General features: G+C 46.6%; 1 protein-coding gene across 6 annotated transcripts in view; it reads right to left on the bottom strand.

The window, feature by feature from the left end:
• Pde8b (phosphodiesterase 8B) overlaps nucleotides 1-20760 on the bottom strand; it is a 263896-nt gene that overhangs the window by 13365 nt on the left and 229771 nt on the right. For all 6 annotated transcript variants that reach the window (XM_023708079.1, XM_023708078.1, XM_004647794.2 and 3 more), the window contains exons 11-15: nucleotides 9710-9752; nucleotides 5914-5991; nucleotides 3886-3962; nucleotides 2631-2795; nucleotides 321-366 (exon numbers count right to left, since the gene is read on the bottom strand). In XM_023708079.1, coding sequence (XP_023563847.1) covers nucleotides 321-366; nucleotides 2631-2795; nucleotides 3886-3962; nucleotides 5914-5991; nucleotides 9710-9752 — 409 coding nt within the window. The remainder of the gene's footprint in view (nucleotides 1-320; nucleotides 367-2630; nucleotides 2796-3885; nucleotides 3963-5913; nucleotides 5992-9709; nucleotides 9753-20760) is intronic.

Below are 20760 nucleotides of genomic sequence, written 5' to 3'. Positions count from 1 at the left end.
GAAACAAGGCTTGATTTCAGCAGGAAGGAAGATTTTCATGCCAAGGGTCTTCTATTATGAAGCCTCAAGATGCCCGAAGAGAAAAACAATCCAGCTTAGCCGCGTGCTTATATTAAGGAGATTTACAAGGCTTATTCTAACTGCTCAGAGAAGTAATCTATATCAGGAGCCCTAGTTTCAAGTACAGAGCCTAGAACTGCACACAGTTGAATATGATTAAGTAGGAAAAACACCAGGGCCTCCCTGAAGCAATAACTGCCACACCCAGGGCGCCAGGGCTGGAGACAGGCTCTCAGCGACAGGGACAGACCCACACTTACTCTTTGTGAACACATACTCATTTCCTGACAGTCTTCTCAAGCCATCCTGGAACAAAAAGAGACTCGGGTAAGAGTGCACTTTATATCCCATCCTCCTGTGCTCAGCTCTTTGTTGGCCCAAGATCGGAACCCTAACACCCACTTCCTGCCATGCCAAGCTGGGGCAGAGCCCAGCACTAGCTTCGCACAGCAGCTGTGATCCAGGGCTCTGCTCCCCCTCATGGATCCTGGTCCCAGGCAGTGGTGAATTGGGAATGTGGTGGATGTGACCACCCTCATGTCTCCACCCATGTGGCTTGGTTTTCAAGGCAGCTTTCTCTTTGGGTATTTTGAAGCCGTGTAAGTGAAGTCACAGAAGCGATCTTCATTGGATTCATGTAATTCTTATGTTCCCGAGTGCCTGCTTAGGGACCCTGTTATTCTTTTTTTTTTTTTTTTTTTTTTTTTTTTGCGGTACTAGGGATCGAACTCAAGACCTTGAAGCTTGCCAAGCAAGCACTTATTCTACTGAGCTGTCTCCCCGGCCCCAACCCTGTTATTCTTATGCTCTCTCAAACCATGGGAGATAGTCTTTAAAAACCTGGGCTCATTTTTCACTTGTATCTAAATGAATGTTTTCTGACTACTTTTTTTTGTATTTGTTTTGAAGAATGAACACTGCTGCTAACATTGCAGAGAAAATTTCCTGGATCTGAGGGCTCCAGAGAGGCCCAGTAAGAGTGAACAGAATCTGGTGTTCTATTTCCTGGCTCTTGGACTCAAGCCAGTCCACAAATGTTCTCGAATCTGTTTCCTTGTCTCTTCCATCCCTGACCTCATTATGTAGGTCTTTGTTTAAAAGTCACCTGGGTTTGTCTGCCAGCCCCAGAAAGCCTGTGCTAAGGTTTAAAGCAGTATCAAGCAGTGAAGGACTCCCCTGAAGTCTCAGATCTTTAGGCCAAGAGTTTAGTCTCCAAAGAGAGATAAGTAGATTGGCAACCACAGCCACTGCTGTCCTGCTTCTGAGGCAAGCATGGTGATATCCCTGGTGTTTCCTTCCTTTTATCCCTCCACTTCTCAAAGCCAAACAGGAATGAGAGGGAAGCCTGTGCTGGCTCCTCCTGCATTACCCAGACAGGAAACTGAAGCATGTGTGGCAGGGGATAGCTCATCCCTGGGCCACATTTGCGGGTATGTGCTGGCCGCCTGTGTGTTAGTATCGAGGTTGAAGTCCACAATGCACTGAAAGAGGGAACCTGAGATCAGCCCAGGGGCAGAAGGGACAGAAAGCCCTTGAGGCAGGGCTGGATGGAAACTGTCCTAAAACTCCTAATAATTCTTGGGCTTAAAAAAAAAAAAAATTCTTGGGCTTGCTCTTCTCCTAAATAATCCTTCCAGTTTCAGCTTCAGCTAGGAGCCCAAAAGAATGATGAAAATTTCCTTCCTTTGCCTCCCTTGCTGTTAGATGAGGACTGAAGCTGAACAGATCTCAGCCAAACAAGAACAGGCGGAGTTCTCGGAAGCCGCAGCGTGCCCTGGAGCGCTGGAGGGGTGGCCCCTGCCGCCTCCCCATGGGGCCAGGACCACTCCACTCTGTGCAATCTGACAGCAGATGTAAAGATTTAAAGACAAGATTCAGTAGCTAAGATGCAGGGAGCTGCTGTGGTGCAAGCACAGACCCTTTCGTTACACGCGCATTCCTAGGTCTCCTCCTAGATTCAAGGCCACCCCTGAATGTGAAAATCTGAGGGTGCTCAGCTCCCACTGCATCCTCTTGGATGCTTTAAGTCAGACTGATTTACTTAGAATACCAGAAATGGTATAAATAATGCAGAAGCTGTTGCTGTATTCTTTAGGGAACTACAGACAACAAAAAAGCTCTGCACATGCTCAGTACTGATGCAGGTGTTTATTCTCTCAGTGTTCTCAGTCTGTGGTTGGCTGAATACACAGATGAGGAACCTAGAACACAGAGGCCAACTGAAGCCCCAGAAAGCAGAGCTGGGACCGCCCCCCTCCATCCCAATGGATCAAGGGGAAGCAGCAGGAGACAAGGCCTGCAGAGCCCCATCCCACATCTGTGGCCCTCAGCTGCCTACCGACTTCCTCTTCACTTCCCTCAGCCATGGCCAGCCTACCTTGTGGACGGACGGCAAGATGCCTTGGGAGCTACATGCATGGCACACAGGAACCAAGCTGGCTGCACCTGGTTATTGGTCCCGCTGCTCCCTTGCCCAGCAGTATATCTGCCGTTGCAGGCGAGCGCGCAGGTTAGAGGGGCTCAAGGACCCTGAACTCGGCCCCCTGCACTTCCGCTCCCCCTGGACTCACAGTCATGAGGCCTCCAACCAGGTCACTGGTGTGCGGGTCTTCATCTTTGGTCCCCAGCTGAGGAGAGTAGAGCTCTGTGGTCCGTAAAATTTCCAGAACTCTGTCCAAGGCTTCTGCGACTGTGACTGGGCTGTTTTCTTGGGCTGCGTTGATTATATTTATCACCTAAGGAAGAGAGAAGGAAAGCAGGGGCTGCTCCTTCCCAAGCTCATGTGTGCCTGGGGTGCAGAAGACAGCAGGGGGCAACACTGTACTGCCCCAGGGCAGCACCCCTGCTGAGGCCACTGTGCACCTGTGCTATCCCGTGTCCTCCCCTCAGGATCGAGCTGCTGAGCTCTCCCAGGCGTCAGAACTGCTCAGAGGTTGGATGGGCCCTTGCTCCCTCCATGGCCCTTTACAAATGGCCATTCCTTCCCATGTGTTGACATTCTTCCACCCTAGATGCTCAGCACCTGTCCTGGCCCCAGAGCTACAGATTTGTGGATTCGCTGGCCTGCCCAACACAGCAACTGCACACCCTCCGTGTCCGAAACTGAAGTCCCAGTTGGTGTTCCTCATCCTCCGACAGTCCCCTGAAGTCCAGCTATTACTGGCCCTGCCATTTCTTATCCATCCATTTTTCTCTACTTTTGGGGCCTCAGGCCTAGGCTCAGCTGCCATAAATTCTTGCCAAGAATTCCAGCAAAGCCCAAACCAACCTGTTCACTTCTCTTTCCCGCTCCTGATCAGTCCCCTGCATGGCTGCAGGGAGTCCTGCCAGTCACATGCCTGATCTCCTGGTCATTTTCACCTTACTGTGAACTCCTGCGTGCCTTCTATTGCATGCAACCATCCTGGTCCTGTTACAGCTCAAGGGCTAGAGCATCCAAGCTCAGGCCAGTCCTCCACCCTGTGTGTTCACTAGATCACTCGCTGCCTGGCTGCAGCTCCCCAATTCCTTCCAGGTGTCTGGGAACCACAGTGTCTGCATTCTCCTAGCTGGCCCAGTCATCTGCAGGGACTTCATAGAGGCTTTCTCCTCAGAGCACCCTCTCTTGGGCTTGTGCCCTTGTACCGCCTCACTTTCTCACAATGCTGCATGCCCCTTCCCAGCACTTGCTCTTATTTACAACTGCACACATACAGGCCAGGCATTGGTTTAACACTGGTTTCTCCCAATAGTAGCTGGGCTCCAGATATGAACAGACTTCATCTGTAGCCCAGAGCCCAGGGCTTGGGGCCCCAGCTGTGGAGTGAGGTGGCAGCTGCCACTCACCTTTGTGATGGGCGCCTCGATGGTCATGGAATGGATTCTCGCCATGGATGGGTAGCGACGGTTCTGTAGGCTTGGGGCTGGAGAGAAGGCAAGAGAGACCTGTCCAGTTCTGGTGGCCTAACCAAATGCTGCCGGAAAGTCCCTACATGGACCAGGGATAGGATTCTCCCAGGACTAATGCCCCACTCCAAAAAAAAAAAAAAAAAAAAAAAAAAGGTGTTCATCTGTCTTTTATTCCGAGATGGTGAACAGTTCAGCCCTAACCTACCTACATATGGAAAGGAGGTCTGGCTGGTGACTTTGGTGACCAGTGGGCTGGGAATTTCAGGGGCTGATGGACCCAGGCCCCCTTTCCCACAGGTTCCTAATGCCCACAGGGCAGTTCCAGCCCTTCCACTCTGAAGCTGGGGCATGCGTGGCATAGGTTAATGGTGCAGTGTGGCAAGGAGGCGAGGTTCACAGCCACAATGTGTGTGTTGGGGACAGAAGCCTCTCTCTGGTGGACTGGGGCAGTGTTGCCCCTAGAGTTGTAACACCAGAGCCCATGGTGGGTCTAGCTCTAATCTGTAGGAACTTTCACTTAAAAATAACCACATTCCTTAAAAAGTGATCCTTATGGATGGTTTAAAATGGAGAAGGTAGAGACATTCATTGAAAAGTACTTTTCCCAGTTCTCACTCCCTGGGCAGGCAGAATGCATGGCAGCTGCATCCTGGAGACAAGAGCAGAGCGGCCTGCTCCTGCGAGCATGGCTGTCACCACAGCCTGGCCTGGGCGCTGCCTGTCATGGGACCTGGCTGGAGCTGTCCTCCCCAACGGGGCTGGCCTGGCTCCAATGCCTGCACGTATCTGCTTGCCGTCTGTGCTCAGCCCGTGTGTGCCCTCAGCCTGGCCCAGGAGGCTGCACCCTGTGTGCCCTCAGCCTCGGCCAGCCCACCTGCTTCACTCGCTGACCTGTGTCCCTGTCCTTGTGATTTCAGCTTTCCACCTTCTCAGGCTCTCTGCTGTGACCAGAAGGCCGGGAAGCCCCCCGCTAGGCATTCTGGTCTTCCTTTATGATCCTACCCTGTGCCTCCTTTCTGTCTGTCACAGACACCAACTGTCCCCTCCTTGTACCTGCACGCTTGGCCTTTCAGTTACAGATGCAAAGCTAATGCAGGCCTTTGAGCTCTTGCCTAACACAGCGAGGCCCTGGGTTCCACTCTAGCATTGCCAAATGAAGCAGCCCACTTTCTCCTGATACCTCCTGCTCTGCATTAACAGGACTCTACTCACTCAACTCACCAGCCCCTGACCTCCACAAGGCTGTCTCCTCAGCCTCTCCACCCAGGGTGCTGTCAACCACTGGCACTCATCCCTGTCCTGGCTTCACCTCCACCTCCAGAACCCCAAGCCCACATCTCCCGCTTCTTTAGCTTCCCAGGCATCACCAATAAAACTCACCATCTTCCCTAGGGCTGCTCCCAGCCACTGTCCCAGCCATGCCTGGAGACTCTTATTTCTGTAAATATTACAGTTTTCCCAGGCACTATGGAGTACCATTTCAGAAACGCCCTCCACTTTTCCAGCTCCCCACAAATCCAATGGTTACCTAAGCCTGATTCACTGCACTCAGGGCATGTTTTGCTAAATTCTGCCTTGTGGGGCTGAAATGTTTTGCTAAATTGTGACTCACCATGTTTATGATGTTTTGTTAAGGGAAATTAAGTGGGTGTAGCAGGTGCAGTGACAAATGGCTGTGTGTTGGCTCAGGACATAGGATGCCCAGGACTGAGCGTGGCTATGCCAAGACTGCTCTGCTGGTGATGAAGCCAGGAGGCAAAAGGCCCGGAGGCCTTCAGAGAAGCTGAGCACTGCAGAAGGCACCAAACTTTTCAACAGTTGAAACCCTTTGGTTTGCTGGTGTCAGGGGCAGAGAGGTATAGCTGAAATATTTCTCCATGAAGTTTATACACTGACCAAGTCCTGGACAAATCCTGTCATTTTCTACCTATTCAAAAGGTCAGAGAAATCAGAAGTGCTTCTCACCATCGCTGCCTCGGGATGAAATGGACTTTACATCAATGGACTCTTTCCTCCTGTTCTTGTGTCGGATGGAATGAAGCTCTGGGGTTTCAGATCAGAAATGGGGGCCGGGTGGTTAGTTGGCAACATATTACATACATTTTCCCTATTCTTTGAAGAAAACAAGGTTACTTTTTGAGCAGTAGAAAACAATGTTAAGAAGTACTATGCTCTGTTCTCTTCAAATTATTAAGACACAGAGTTACAGTCACCTTAGTAGGAAAACGTCACCTTTCTATATTGCTGGTACGATGCATCTTGGGAATAGAGTTTATCCTCAAGGGTTATTTTGTTCTGGGAGTCAAATATCATCATGAAAATAAACACTGACATTTGTGGGGTTCATCCTAACATGAAGAACATGTTCAACTGGATCTCAGGCAACCGAGTATTAGTGAAACCCCACAGATACTTAGCATCATTCGAGAAACATTCAGACCAGTTTGGTGCAGCTCTGAAAAGTCAGACTCCAGATGTTCCCAGGTGCCCTAAGGTTGCACTTCACCAAATGGGGCCCAGGGAGGGAGCAGTGATATATTACCAACAATTTCCAAAGGCTAAGCTCTCACCCCTGTCCTTATTTTTTGAGGTGGGACAAGCAAGCATTTTAACATGCTGCAGAAATATTTGAGGAATTTGAGCTTAACACTGCAAAAGCTTACGTCACCAGTGAGCTCCATGGTATAAATCTGTCAAGGCAGCAGGGGCAGCTTTCAGGACATGCATTTCCAGAGCCTTGGCCTTGGGCGGGTAGCTCATGAGCAAGGGTCTCAGAACAGCACCTGCCATCCATGAAGCAGGTGGGGCACAGGGTGTGACATACCATGATCATGTCCTCATGGCATCTGCGGTAGATTAAGCACACCCATGCATGTGGTGTGTGCCTTATGTACATACTGGGTGCTATCCTATGGTTTTGCTGTTTCTACTTTATAATACGTCTTAAACACTTTTCTCTTTCTTTCTTTCTTTCTTTCTTTCTTTCTTTCTTTCTTTCTTTCTTTCTTTCTTTCTTTCTTTCTTTCTCTCTTTCTTTTCTTCTTTCTTTCCTTCTTTCTTTCTTTTTGCAGAACTGGGAATTGATCTCAGGCCCCTGCAGGGATGCGCTTATTCTACTGAGCCATCTCCCCGGCCCCCTTTAGACACTTTTCTAGAGCACTTTTTAAAACTGTGTTAGTATCTTAAAAGTCTGATTCAACAAGAAAATGGTTAAGTCAATAACTAAGCCTGAATTATATGGCAAGAAGTAAAGGAAGAACTATAATAAAATTAATCTTAACACCACAACCATAGAGCTTTGCCTTAATATCAGACTATTTACTATTCCTAGGCCTAGTATTCATCTCCCAGGCCTTGCCTTAATTTCCCTATCCCTGGATATAAGTTTCCATATTTCTTTATCAAGACCTCTAGAGATAGTACGCGTGGTTGAAGGGATGGTTACCAGGGCCCTGTGGTAGCTTTCATGCCCTGAGAAATTGGTTTGTTTCCCAAAAGACACTTGTTTTCAGCTTATGGAGGGAATTCATAATCATATGCATTCCTAAAATTTTTTAAACAAATAATCAACTACATTTAACTTTAGTTTCAAATGTTTAAAACTCAAAAATCCTTCAAAGTTAGGTCCTAAATAAAACTCTACGTAGAGAGCTTAGTTTCAAGGCTGTAATCCAGGCTGGATGGTTGAATTTTAAATCATTCTTTGGGATTTGTTCAAATATGGAGAACACTTACTCTTCTTGATTTTATCTCAGAATGAAGAGAACCTACAGTAATTGAAATGAGTGAAATTTTGGAGACGTTATTCTTCAATAAAGGCTAAAGCAAGGGCATTTAAATAAAAGAATGCATTATTCTACAGATGCCTGTAGAATGAATTAAAAAAATTTAAATGAGAAAAAGGAGAAAAGAGATTTAGATAGCTGCATTTAGTGTCAAAAGGGATAATGCATCCATAGAATATATGCTACCACTGCCTGGGTACCTACTACGTGCTGGGCTTTGCGTTGCTGTGTCACCAGCTTAGACCTGGAGGTCACTGGAGACCCATGCAGCTTGGAGAAGAGACACACAGAGCTGCAACGATGACTACCCGTGCTGCTGCACCTTCTCTGCAGGATCTGCGTAGATGCGCAGGGGACTACACGACAGTGGCTGTGGCTGGCATCGACCTCAAACATAGGTCACACATGCCTAGGCCAACGAGGTGTGCCTGTGCTGAAAGCTTGCATCCTCCACCACCCTTAGCCTGAAGCTCAGCACAGGCATCCTGGGCTTCATCTTTCCCATCGCTGTGCTCTTTACATGTAATAATTGCTTCACTTAATAACTACAAAAGTTCTGAAAGCTGCTAAGTGCTGTCTACATTTTACTGATAACAAACCTAAACTTGGGGAGATTATGTAAGTAAACCAAAGTCAAAGGGCTAAAAAGCAATGGACCAGATTCTTTTCCACATTAATGTCCATGCTCAAAGCTCTGCACTTCCTGACAGGCAATGCTGGGTATAGAAAGGACGTGAAAGGTTCATTACACTTTTTTGGTACACAGAATTCTGTAAGTTTGTTAGAGTAACATCCTCATTCTAGGCATTTCAGGAGCTAAAACATCTGCAGGAGGAAATGTGCACCTGTATGGGCAGTGCTGTTCTCACCTAGAGCCTCTTCAGAAAAATTGAAGAAAGATAGCACACTGGCAAAGGCCAGCTACCACTAGATATGACACACAGTGTCTTCTTTAGTACTCATCAACAACAAGGTGAGCATTGTCCATTCATTTTATAAATGAAGATAATCAAGAAACCATGAATGAACTCCCTCTAAGGAGGCTACTTGTTGTCATTTCTAGCATCAGGAGAGAGATGAGATAAACACCCCAGGGTCTGACTCCAGGCACCCACAGGGCCCAGAAGGGCTGCTGCAATCCTTGCAAGATGGAGAAGAATAAATCTTCAGCAGTAGACTGACTCGTTTATTTTTTTCTGGTTTTCTTTTCTTCTTCCATTTTTAAAAAAATTATAGCTAGAAATAGCAATTTTCTTAGTAGGACTTTTAAAAAATCATTTATTTATTTATTTATTTATTACAGAGTCTCGCTAAAGAGCTCAGACTCATAGTGATCCTATTTTCAGCCTCCCCAGTGCTGGTATTACAGGTATGTGCCACCACACCCGATTTCAGTGGTCGGCACAGTTTGCAGTACCAGGGATCAAACTTGGGTCCTTGTGCTTGCCAGGCAGGCGCTTAGTCTGCCGAGCGATCTCCCCAGCCCAGTAGACTGATTTCTCTCCTCTAACATAATTTTTGGGCTTTGCAAATGTTGGCATCCTCATGTCTAACCCTTCTTTTCTAGAGGAGGACTCAAACGTTCAGCAAGAGTCCCACCCAAGAGCTGAGATGGTGAGTGGGGGCTGAGCTGCGACTCAGCGCCCTCCATCCTACACAACACCTGGCTAAACCAGCATCAGTCTCACTGGCCGCCAGCCTCTCCTGAGACTTTTGGGCCATGCTCTTTAGGTTCTAGCTGCTCCACCTGATCTCTAGTCAAGAAAAGAAATGAAGACGAGGAAGGCTTCAATAAGTAACATTGTGGATGGGATTCCCGCTTTTCTTGGCCCTCTGACTTTCTGATCTGAGCAACTTTCTGTTCTGGCAACCCAGACACTGGGTGACAGTCAACCTAAACTCCTTCAGAGCCACTGGCAGATTTCAGCCCACAACCGCCCCCTCTGCACCTCAGAGTTTAGCTGAAGCATTCTCACCTGTCTGAGAATTGTCTCCAGAATCACGATGAATCTTGTGCATCTAAAGTTGTTCAGAGGTTTGGTGAGAAAAGAGAGAGATTTTAAATATGACATTTGCTCAATTTCTCAAATGAGTTAGTCAGAAAGCTCTGAGGACTTCAAGAAAGCAAGAAGTTGCACAGAGAGCACAGCGGATGAGAGCTGAGCGGGCATGAGGGGAGCGAATGCTCTATCCTCCCGACCTCCGCGCCACTGAGCGCATGAGCAGGAAGTGCGCAGGAACACAGTGTCTAAGCAGCACACACACATCTCCTGCACAAGGACAAAGGCTGCAACTAAATTTAAAATTGCAGAAGGCAGATCTACAGTGTGTTTGTTTTAGACATGTTATAAAAGATTGCTGTAATACAAAACAATCGGAATTGAAATCTGGAACTTTTAAATACCTTTCTAAAAAGGAATTTAAATTTTCAATTACAGTTTATGAAATGCTGTTCACAATGATATAAAGATGTCATTTTGTACCGTTCTCATTAGCAGATATTTGTGTGTGTGTGTGTGTGTGTGTGTGTGTGCATGTGTGTGTGAATGACTTTTTGTTAATGCACAAAATGAAGTCATTAACAAAAAGCAATGTTTTCCTGGGGTTCTGAATTTCTTACTTTTGCTTTGTTCTTCACACTTGTGATTGGGTTGCTTCTTGTCACGGCTTCCTTCTATCCTGGGCTCAGATCATTAAACCTCTGCAGCCACTCAATGAGGGGAAAGACTGACTTGGAAGCAGGAGGGAGTGGGGGACGGCCAGTGAAGGGAGATCCGTGTGGCAGCAGCACCATCCAGGATGGGCAGAGACCTCACACAGGCCAGACCCAGGCAAGAATCCCAGCGCAGTGAGACCCTCTCAGTCTTAGAGAATGGAAGGGTTAAGACGAGGTTTTCTAGGAGCTCTGCTCCACAGTCCCTTTTGTGTAATTACAGAGAGTTACAGGACCTGATGGTGTGATGCCTTGAGCAGAAGGTCACGACAGGGTGCTGACTCAGTGTCCCATAATTAGAGTCCTTTTTGTTACAAAGTAACTAAGCTCAGTGTGAATTTTATACTGTACCCAAGGAAGGAAAATTTTCTTTGCAATTGGCTCTAGCTCAAAAGCAAGGGATCTTTTCCATGCTTAGTTTTGCTTTCTGAATGAAAATTCACCTCTCCTTTGGGAGCAAGGCCCACAGCTTCCCACATTACACAAGAACAAAAAACCCCTCTTTCTCATCTGCCCTAGTCCCTGGAGACAGCTGCAGCCCTGCAGTGAGGAAGGAGTGCCATCCCCTGGAGGGACAGACAGCTGAGGCCTGCACAGGTTCTGTGTCTTGTCTACGTCACACAGTAGAGTCCAGGACCGACAGTCCTCCAGCTCTACAGCCAGCTGCTTTGTCACACTGCTCTCTCTGGAGAGGCCCAGGGCTGTCACAGGCCAGGGGTTGTCAACTGGGGTCTAAGGAACTAGCTTTTGGATACTATAAGGCATCCATTCATGGGACAGAATGTCCCCTGACACAGGGCGTGGTGGTGCACGCCTGTCATCCCAGCACGCAGGAGGAACATTGTGAGTCTGAGAGCGGCCTGGGCTACAAAGTGAGCTCAAGGCCAGCCTAAACTGCATAGAAGACCCTGTCTCAAAATGACAACAAGACAAAACAATAATTAAAAAGTTCCCTTGAAATTCTGGGATTGACTTTTCTTATTAAATGCTTTTGTCATAGGTGTGGTGAAGAGATCAGAATTCACTGTGCTCAGGGAACTTGCCCTCTGTAGTGTGATATTTGCTTTTCCTTTTTAAAAGCTCAGATGTGTGTGGCAGTGACTGGACATGTGACACTGGTCCTGTTTGTGCCACTGTTACTGCAGTGTTGAGCCTGTCGTTGGCCTCCATAGAGCTGAAAGCTGGGTTTCTTAGCAAGTCCTCAATGGCTTGTAGCTTGTTTTTTAGAGGTGGAAAATCATAATTTTAAGCCTTTAATTATTAAAAACACTGTAGGTTACCACACATTTTGCTATCCTTGTGCTAAATACTTCATTTACAGAACCTGATTATGCTTAACTTTTTTTTTTTTTTGTTTAACTCTTAAGAAACACTACAGATTCTGCATTTGTGTGCATTCACAGCCAGATATACTATTTTGGGATCATTCATTTTCTCAACAATAATCGCTTAAAATCGTATTTCTTCTCCACGATCAATAGAATGTCTAATACTAAAGAAACTGTGTCAAGTACAAAGGGCATGTGGAGCTCTTACACATTGTTGATGGGAATACAAATCTGTGCAACCTCTTTGCAAAAAGGTCTGGTGGTTTCTCAGCAGTTTAAGTGTACACCTACCTCCTGACCCAGCAGTTCTACCCCAGGTGTTAAACAGAAGTGTTTGTCCACAGAAAGCCCTGCAGAAGAACCTTCAGGGCAGCCAGGAGCTGGCAACAGCCCAGGGGTCCATCACCAGAGAAAGTTTGGGGCTTGAGAGTGTGGACTGGTGTGATAAGGATTACTAATACAATGCAGATGCATCTCAAAAAACACTGAGTGAAAGCAGCCCTCTGATCAGCCCGTGCTAAAAGCTCAGAGGATTTGCTCCTCCTGCCGGGCAGGGACAGGCTGCACAGGGCTGGAGGGGACTTCTGGAGGGAAAGGTCTGCTGCTGGCTGGCATCAGTGTCCAGAGTGAGTCACACTTGTCAAAACTGAATGGAGATGACCCTTATGACTTGCACAGGAGCATGTTTTGTTTCTACCTTAAAACTCCCCAAGTAACTATTAAGCTCCGGTTAATGATGTGGGTGCTCATGCAGGCAGAGGTGGGATACACAGATGTTAGTAAAAAAACAAAACAAAACAAAACAAAACAAAACAAACAAATAAACAAACAAAAAAAGGGCTGGTGTAGACACAGGTGGAAACTGGATCAGATAAAATGCGAACTGCAGGACCATGGTGGGGGGCACATGGCTGTTCACTTATGTTCCTGCAGCTCTCCTATATGTTTATAACTTTTCATAACAAAGTGTGTATGTGCAGCTGAGTACATAGATTGATGGTTAAAGCCAGAAGTCTGAGGTACCATTTCAAGACCTGTGACATCAACAAGATGAAGGAAGCTGAGACCAGCCTGAGCCCATGGGCAGAGGCCCTGTCATGTTCCTGGGTGCCTGGCCTAGAGCCTGGGCACTGCAGGTCACTGCCCAGTGTCAGACCAGAGCTAGGGAATTGTGTGTGCCAGCTGCCAAGCTAAGAAATGTAATTGTCATGGTAACTGCTCAAAATACCAATTGGTATTCCTTTGATTGACTAATTTTTCTGAATTGTGAAATTGTCAGTGAACTTAAAGCTTGGAGAAAAACCCTGAGGCAGAATGACATGAAAATCTCTCTCTTGATGTGTTTAAGTCAACCTTTTAAAAAAAACATCATCCCAGGCCAGGATCAGTACAACACAAGAAAGGAAACAACACTGGATGCCTCCCTCTGTGTGCAAGTTTGTCGCCTCGGAAGGTGAGCGGCACTGGACAGCAATGTCTCAGTACTTCTGTCTTTAGTGAATGATAGCTAGTACCTGCACACCCACATAATGCATCACGTCTGTCAGCCAACCCTGTCACACCCCTTTTCAAATCCTGTGGGATGGAAGCAGGAACCATCAACTTGCATCTGAACTCAGTAAAACTCCACTTCCCTTTGCTCTTAGGTCAGCTCTCTAGGACAATGTAGCTATAAGGCACTGGCCTGGGCTCCTGGCTGCAGGCCATGCCAGCCTCCTTTCCATGTTTCTAGTTCTCTTGTGCTCTTTGTGACTTCAGGGCCTTTGCACATGCAGCTCCTCTGCCCTGAAAACTTCCTAGTCCTCTCTTTTTTATTTATTTGTCTTCCACAAGAAAGTCTTCCCAGGTGTTCCTATCTCAGCCCCCTCTGAAGTCAAATTCCTCCATGTGCTCAGGATACTTTTATTGCATTTGTCACAGTTCATAACTTTGTACTTATTTGCCTAATACTCATCCCCTTACAAAACTGCACATCCCATGAAGAAAGTCATGTCTACTTTGATTACTTCGGCACACCAACACAGGGCCTGGCACACAGAAGCCAAGGAGCAGACCATGAGTCACAGGAGACTGATGGCCAGGCTCTGCCTTCCAGCCATGGTGGAGACATCATCATTACTGACTTGGCCATCCCATCGGTCTTTGATTATTATATTTCTAAGTGCATAACACTAAGCAAAAATACAATCAAATTTTCATAAAATGTGATTTTTAAACCAGCAATACAGAATTGAAAACAAAACCAAAAACACAATCTAATGCTCAGCCATCATCCAATATGACAGGCAAAGTGTTGTGATGAGGTGAAATTGAGGCCATGAAACCTCTTAATGTACCCAGGTCTCCAGCTTGGTTCCCTGAACCTCTGATCCTTTCCAGGGTTCCTACTATGTGCAGTGGAAGGGCAAAAATGGTTGGCATTATTTAAACAAGTTTCTGTTTGTATCTATCCATACATTTGTAACACAACAGGAAGGGACTAAAATACATCTTTTATTATTGTTTTTTCTTTCTTTTTTTTCTAAAAGGCATCTTGATCTCACAGCAGAATGCCAGCCCAGTGAAGATTTTGGTCAATATTTTTAAGCTCAGATTTATACTGTTTTGTTGTCTTCATATGTCCCTTGCCCCATGTTAGGAAAACGGATAAACAGCTGATTGAGATAAACATAAGTGCTATTTATTTAAATGATTTGGGTTTCTTACACAGTTGACTTGTTGAGCAGTTTTTTTTTCTTGATCTATGACTGCATGACAAAACCAAATGCTTTCATGTATGTGACCAGAGTCCTCTGCTGCAGGAAACTCGAATGCTGGATGAAGAGATGAGATCATGGGACTGAGTCCTCCAAGACTCCCCCTCACTTACATGGAATGCAAATGGCAGTGAAAGCATGCATGGTAGGACCTGGGACATCTTTGATCATCTTCCTTCACTGACAATGCTTTGATGGGCATTTTCTTGAAAACTAAAAGGATCCAAGACACACATCAAAGACCTTTTCTGTCTTTGTTTTCAAACACCACTTGAAGACATATCTCAGAATGCACACCATGTACCTAAGCATGAGAAAATAACTCAGGTAGTGTTCTGTCTCCCTGTCTTCAACCATCCCCTGGGCCTGACTCCTCAAGCACAAGGAGTCATGGCCACCTAATGCTGGGCCTGGGGTCTCGATATGGTGCCCCCTGGAGAGGGGCACAGGTGCTGACCCTGGCTCAGTCTCCTCACATCAGTAAACTGTGAGTACCTAACAGACTCATCCCCACAGCTTCTCTCTGCTTTTATCTCAAGGTAATTCACATATTATTTATATCAAAGCAACACACACTAGTTTGATATAGATGAAAGAGCACATGAATTTTTAAGATTACACAAGATTAAAATGAAAAATCCCAAGTTGTTTTCCAAGGTGGTTCTCCGTAAGTTAAGCATAAGTTTCTTCTGCTGTTAGATACATTCACAGAAATGCTTAAGCACCACTCTCATGTGCAACGCCAAGTCTACACATTCAAGCACCCATCGTATCCCTTGGGCAGTGTGACCCTTACCTCCCAAGGCTTGGGCCACTGGCTCCACGTCCAACTTACATTTGCAAGCACTGCTGTACTTCAGCCTCATGATACCATTTCTGCACCCTTCATGAATGGAAAACCACTTCATGCAATCTACCATTTCGGCTTAAATATTTTATCTTTTTCCCCTCTCGTCCTATTTCTCTTTTAATGACTTTCAAATACAGTGTAAGAACCACTTTGTTTCAAAACCTGACAGATACTGGCATTACTGTGGAACTAGATGGGTGGTCTCAGACTTCAGCATGGATCAGAATCACCTACAGGCTTAGTAAAACCTATCCCAGGAGCTGCTGAGTCAGCTGGGTTGGAAGGACCCAGCCTCGGAGTCTGTAGGAGTTTCCAGGGGAGGCTGGATGGCTCCATAACTCTTTCATTGATGAGTTGAAATACCTGACACCCAGAGTTAAAGCAGCAATGATTTATTTAGCTCCCAATGTGTAGAGGTTTCAGTCCATACTCAGCTGGCTCCAAGGCAGGGTGGCATGGCAGAGGAGAAACAGTTCATAGCAAGCAGAAGGCAGTAAGCAAGAAATGACAAATAAGGACACCTGTCCTCTTTCTGTCCCCTATATTTTAGCACTCACACTCAGAGCAGGGCACCCTTGATCCTATCCAGAAATATGTCAAATCAACCAGTGGGCTAATTTAGCAATCATACACCTTTAGTCCCAGCACCCCACACTCTAGGTCCAGTCACCTCTGAAAAGCCCCTTCTAGGACCACATGAGGCTTTGAGGGGAGGTGTCAACACAGCCATAATGCCGGGTGCCAGATGGAGGCATCGCACAATGACCCTCATGTGTGGTGGGTGACACCTGGGAACTTGTTAAAGCTACTGAGTTCAGCTGAGTGTGGTGGGACATGGCTGTAATTCCAGCACTTTGGAAGGCAGAGGCAGGAGAATCATGAGTCAGTGAACCCAATCTGGGCAACTTAGCAAGACCCCATTTCAAATTAGAAAAGGGCTGAGATATAGTACAGTTCCAAGGCCCTGAGTCCAATCCTTGGTAACAAACAAATAAAACACAACCACACTATTGATTCTCAGCCTTTCTCTAGACTCATGGAGTCAGAATCCTCATCATAACACTCAATCCCCAACTGATTTGATTACACAGAAAGTGGAAAGAACATAGGTCTTGGTAATAACCCTTTTAAAATCTCCATTTTAGTGGCAAAAACATGAGGCACTCAGGGGCTTCACTGAATCTCAGTTTCCTTAGTGGGTAAATGGTGGCCATTCTGATATGTTAGACTTGTTCAGAGAATCAAACCCAATAGGATAGAAAGATAAATATACAGGGGTAGTAATTTAGTGTGTTAACAGGCTTGTAAGACTATGGAGGCTGGGAAGTCCCAGAACAGGCTCTCTGCAAACTGAAAACTCAGGGAGCTGGTGGGGAGGTCTGGAGTCCCTAGAGCCCAGCTCAGTGAGCAGCCTGACTAATGTCTTTTTCCTCTTCCACCCTCAGGGATAGGATGGTGCTCACCATCCCAGGGAGGGCAGATCCTCCTTCCTCCTCATCCAGTCTTCCTCTTCCCATCATCTCCTTGGGAAACATTCTCCTGGACATACCCAGAAAGAGTACTTTTTGGTTTCTTGGATGCTCTTTAATACAGGCCAGCTGACACCTAAAATTAACTGTCAGGGCTACTTTTGAGAACCTAAGTCAACAGTGATGGTGAAGCTTTTAGAGCTTTCAATGATAGTCTCTGTGGCATGCATGCTGTGGGCGCTGCTTTAAGAGGATCAGAAAAATAATGTGTGTGATATGGCCCTCCCAGGAGGGTTGAGCTGGTCTTGGCACTGGGAAGACTTGCCAAACCATGTGGTTCCAGAGCATGGTGGAGGTGGAGACTACATTTCTAAAAAGTCCATGAGAGATCCTGAGCCTGTAGGTCCAGGACCACACTTTGAGAACCATTGGCTTGGCCCTGGGGCACCAGCTGACATCAGCTCTCTAGCTTTCTCTTCTGCTTATTGAGAATCTAGATGCAGTGATGTTTCTATTCTTGTGTTTCACAAAGATCTCAAGTTTAGTCTCTGAAGCTCCGAGCCCAGTGTGATGGTGTATTGTGCTGAGTGCCTGACACGCACAGAACACTAGTATCCCTTGCTCACAGGCTGTTGTCCCTCTGTGTCCTTGCACTGCTCAGTGACCAGAAAGGCTTCCAGGTAAGCAGCTTCAGAAGGAAATTCCATTTTGCTCAAACTCTCTTGTTAAAATACATTTTTGTTGAAGTATAAGTCACAGAGCTGCTACCTTTTGTCAAGAGAAGGAATTACAAAAACCTGACATTTGCAACTCCTGCAATGCTGGTCCCCAACAGTCACTACACTGCTCAGGATGTCAGGATTTCATGTGAATTCTGGTAATCATGAGAAGGAAGTGATGCTCAGGACCATGGCTCAGCGCATCAGGTCTTTCAGCGCATCAGGTATCTCAATACGTTATGGTTTGTGTCTAGCTGTCGCCCAAAAGCCTCATGCAGTCATGGGGCAGACTTCTAGAGTTTGTGATTAACTCATGATCCACTGGGATTATGGATGTGAATGCTACTGGAATTATGGGTATGAGTACTACTGGGATTATGGGTGTGAGTACTACACCCATCCAGGGTGGATAGCCTGAATGCAACACATGGGGGACAGACTTGTTCTCTGTTGCCATTGTTGCTGCTACTCCTCCATTTTGCTCTCTGCTCTTTGCCCTGCCATGAAAGGTTACTCTCTTCCATGTTCCACTCTGCCCTTGCAGCCAGATGAGGAAGGACTGAAACCTCCTGTAACTGTGAGCTTCCTTTATTTTTGAGTGTCAGGTATTTGTCCCAACAACGAGAGAAGAGTAACTGAGACACACTGCATCAGTCTCCCTGCTGCAGAGGCCGTAACACCACAAAGGACATATGATATAAAACAGTTTAATCATCTCAGTTTCTGTTGCTTAGAACCTTTCTTTCCACTTTGTGATCCAAGAAGTGACCACCAACTGATTCCTCCTCCTCTTCCTCTGACTCCACTCAAGAAATACTCACTGGGCCTGTGAGCCAAAGATGGTTATGTCCCTGTCCCTCTTTGCAGCATATGTACTGCCCGAGAGGTGACAGAATGAGATGCCCTCATGGCAAGTTTGTTCCTTTAGTGTTGGCTGAGTGGATCCTATGTGCAGGGGTCAGCCAGAGCCTGGGGGCGGGCAGGGAAAAGACAGAGGTCCCCCAGAGTGGGGGATCTGAGATACCAAAAGGTAAACTGAGGACATTCACAAACTGCAGCTTAAACAACCTCAAGTTACACCTGCAGTCACTCCTTGTCCCAGATGCTGGTCTGAGGGCTGATGTGAGAAATCCTAGGACACAAGACCACTCTGTGCTCCGCAAAGGGTAACAAAATGTATGAACCAAGTGGCCTCTCTAATTTTTAAGAAGTCACACATCTCATGTGATGTGACCATTATTCAGGACTGCAACTGGATTGAGAAACTCCCAGCAGGTCAGTGAAACACACTTCTGAGTGTGTCCATGGGAGTTCCCGGAGATGACTAGCATGCCGAGGAGGAGAGCCACCCTCACTGTGAGCAGCCCCATCCTGGGGCCCGGCAGCCTGATAAAACAGAAGGGAAGGAAGAGGAAGTCAGCCTGCACTTGCAAAGCTCCACTCTCCTTCAGTAGCTGTGTCATTTGCTGTCTTCAACACCTGTAGATATCAGACTCCAGCTCTGCCGAACCCTCAGCACAGATGCACAGCAGTGACTCTCCAGGGAGCTGCCAGGCCTTTGGTCTCAGACTGGTGCTGCATCCTTGATCACTCTTGCTCTGTGGCATAAGCAGCTCCAGGGCCCCTGGACTCTCAAGCATGCATACAGCCCCCATGGACCATCTAGCCTCTGATCCTCTAAGGAAACCTCCTGCATTGTTTTATTTCTATCTGTATCTATATCTCATCTCTTTTTCCTATTGATTTTATTTCTCTAGAGCACTCTAACCAAGACATGTGACATGAGCAGATTTTTCTTTACTTGTTAGACACGGAAAAACATGCCACCCAAGCCCATGTAAGAGCAGAGTGATATTCCTAGAATGCTGCACCTAACCTCTCCTTGGAGTAGGACAAGCTGGCTATGTGTCATGCTGACAAGCTGGCTGAAGGAGGACATGACAGGAAGATTTAATGTTTTGGAATGGCCTGGCTGATGGTAGGGAGCTAGACAGGAAGTGAGGAGCAATTCTCATTTTAAACATTTCCTTTATCCTGATTTCACTTTCAAAGACACTGGTACTATTATGTTGACAATATACCAGAAAAATCCACCTACGTTTCATGTCTGAAAGCAGAAATTTGAATGCTTTTTGGCTGAAGTTCTGGTCTTGTCCAGGTAACAGTGTTAGGGTCATTCAGAAAAGCCCACCTGTCTGCCCTGGGTGTCCCTGCTGGGCTGTGTGTGATGAGCCTTTGTCCCCAGAGCACACCTCTTAGGCCACTACAGGCAGCTCCATTTCAGGACAGAAACCAGGGTAGTAAGATCCTAGGCTATTAGTCATCACCCTTCTAAACAGCTGCCTGTAGAAGGCCACAGAGACACAGCTAGGCACGGGCCACAGCCACCTCTGTGGCACATGCACAGCAACTGTCCTGCCTGGGTCCTCAAACAGCCACATATTCTAGGGACTGCCCTAGGGTCTTTGTGAGATCAAGAGCGGGAGAGTTGAGGGCTGAGGTGGGTATGTGGGAGACCACTGGCTCTGGCTGTCACCTCCAGGCAGCTGTGGCCTTTATTGACATCACAGAAGGTGGCAGCTGAGGTCAAGGGGTTGGGACATTTTCTGGAAGGCCCAGAATCCAGCTGGAAGGCGAAAGGACAGAACAAAATGCATTCTGCCTCTTCACCAAGGCAGCTCAGGGGAGAGCAACTTCAGTGCTCAGGAACTGCAAGCACACAAGAAACTTTCTCTTCATTTTGGTAAAACACATGCATGTCAAAGGGGAAAAAATCATGCCACTATATCATTATATTTGCCAAGTATTGAGATGCAATACACATGAAAAACACAGCATAAATGAGAGGTGGTGAATGGACTTTATGATTGCAACAGTTTCCATGTTTCACACAGATTGGCACAAAGGTAGGTAAGTAGATGCTGTGAGGTTAAATATGTTGATCCTTAGGGCAACCATTAAGAAATGCAGAGATTTGAGTAAAAAGCCAATGGATAAAGCAACATTAAAAAAATTCATATAATGGAAAAGATGGTCTGTATAAAGAGACACAAAAATAAAAAAACAAGTAATTAAATGTTAACCTTGGGGCTGGTGAGATGGTTGAGTGGTCTAAAGCACCTACTTAGAACAAGCTTAGCAAAGCACAGGGACCGCGGTTCAATCCCCCAGCACCACATGCCAGCCAGCCCC

Source organism: Octodon degus, unplaced genomic scaffold (genome assembly GCF_000260255.1).
Source record: "Octodon degus isolate 3935 unplaced genomic scaffold, OctDeg1.0 scaffold00328, whole genome shotgun sequence".
Classification (NCBI taxonomy): Eukaryota; Metazoa; Chordata; class Mammalia; order Rodentia; family Octodontidae; genus Octodon; species Octodon degus.
This window is presented reverse-complemented; position numbering and strand designations above follow the sequence as displayed.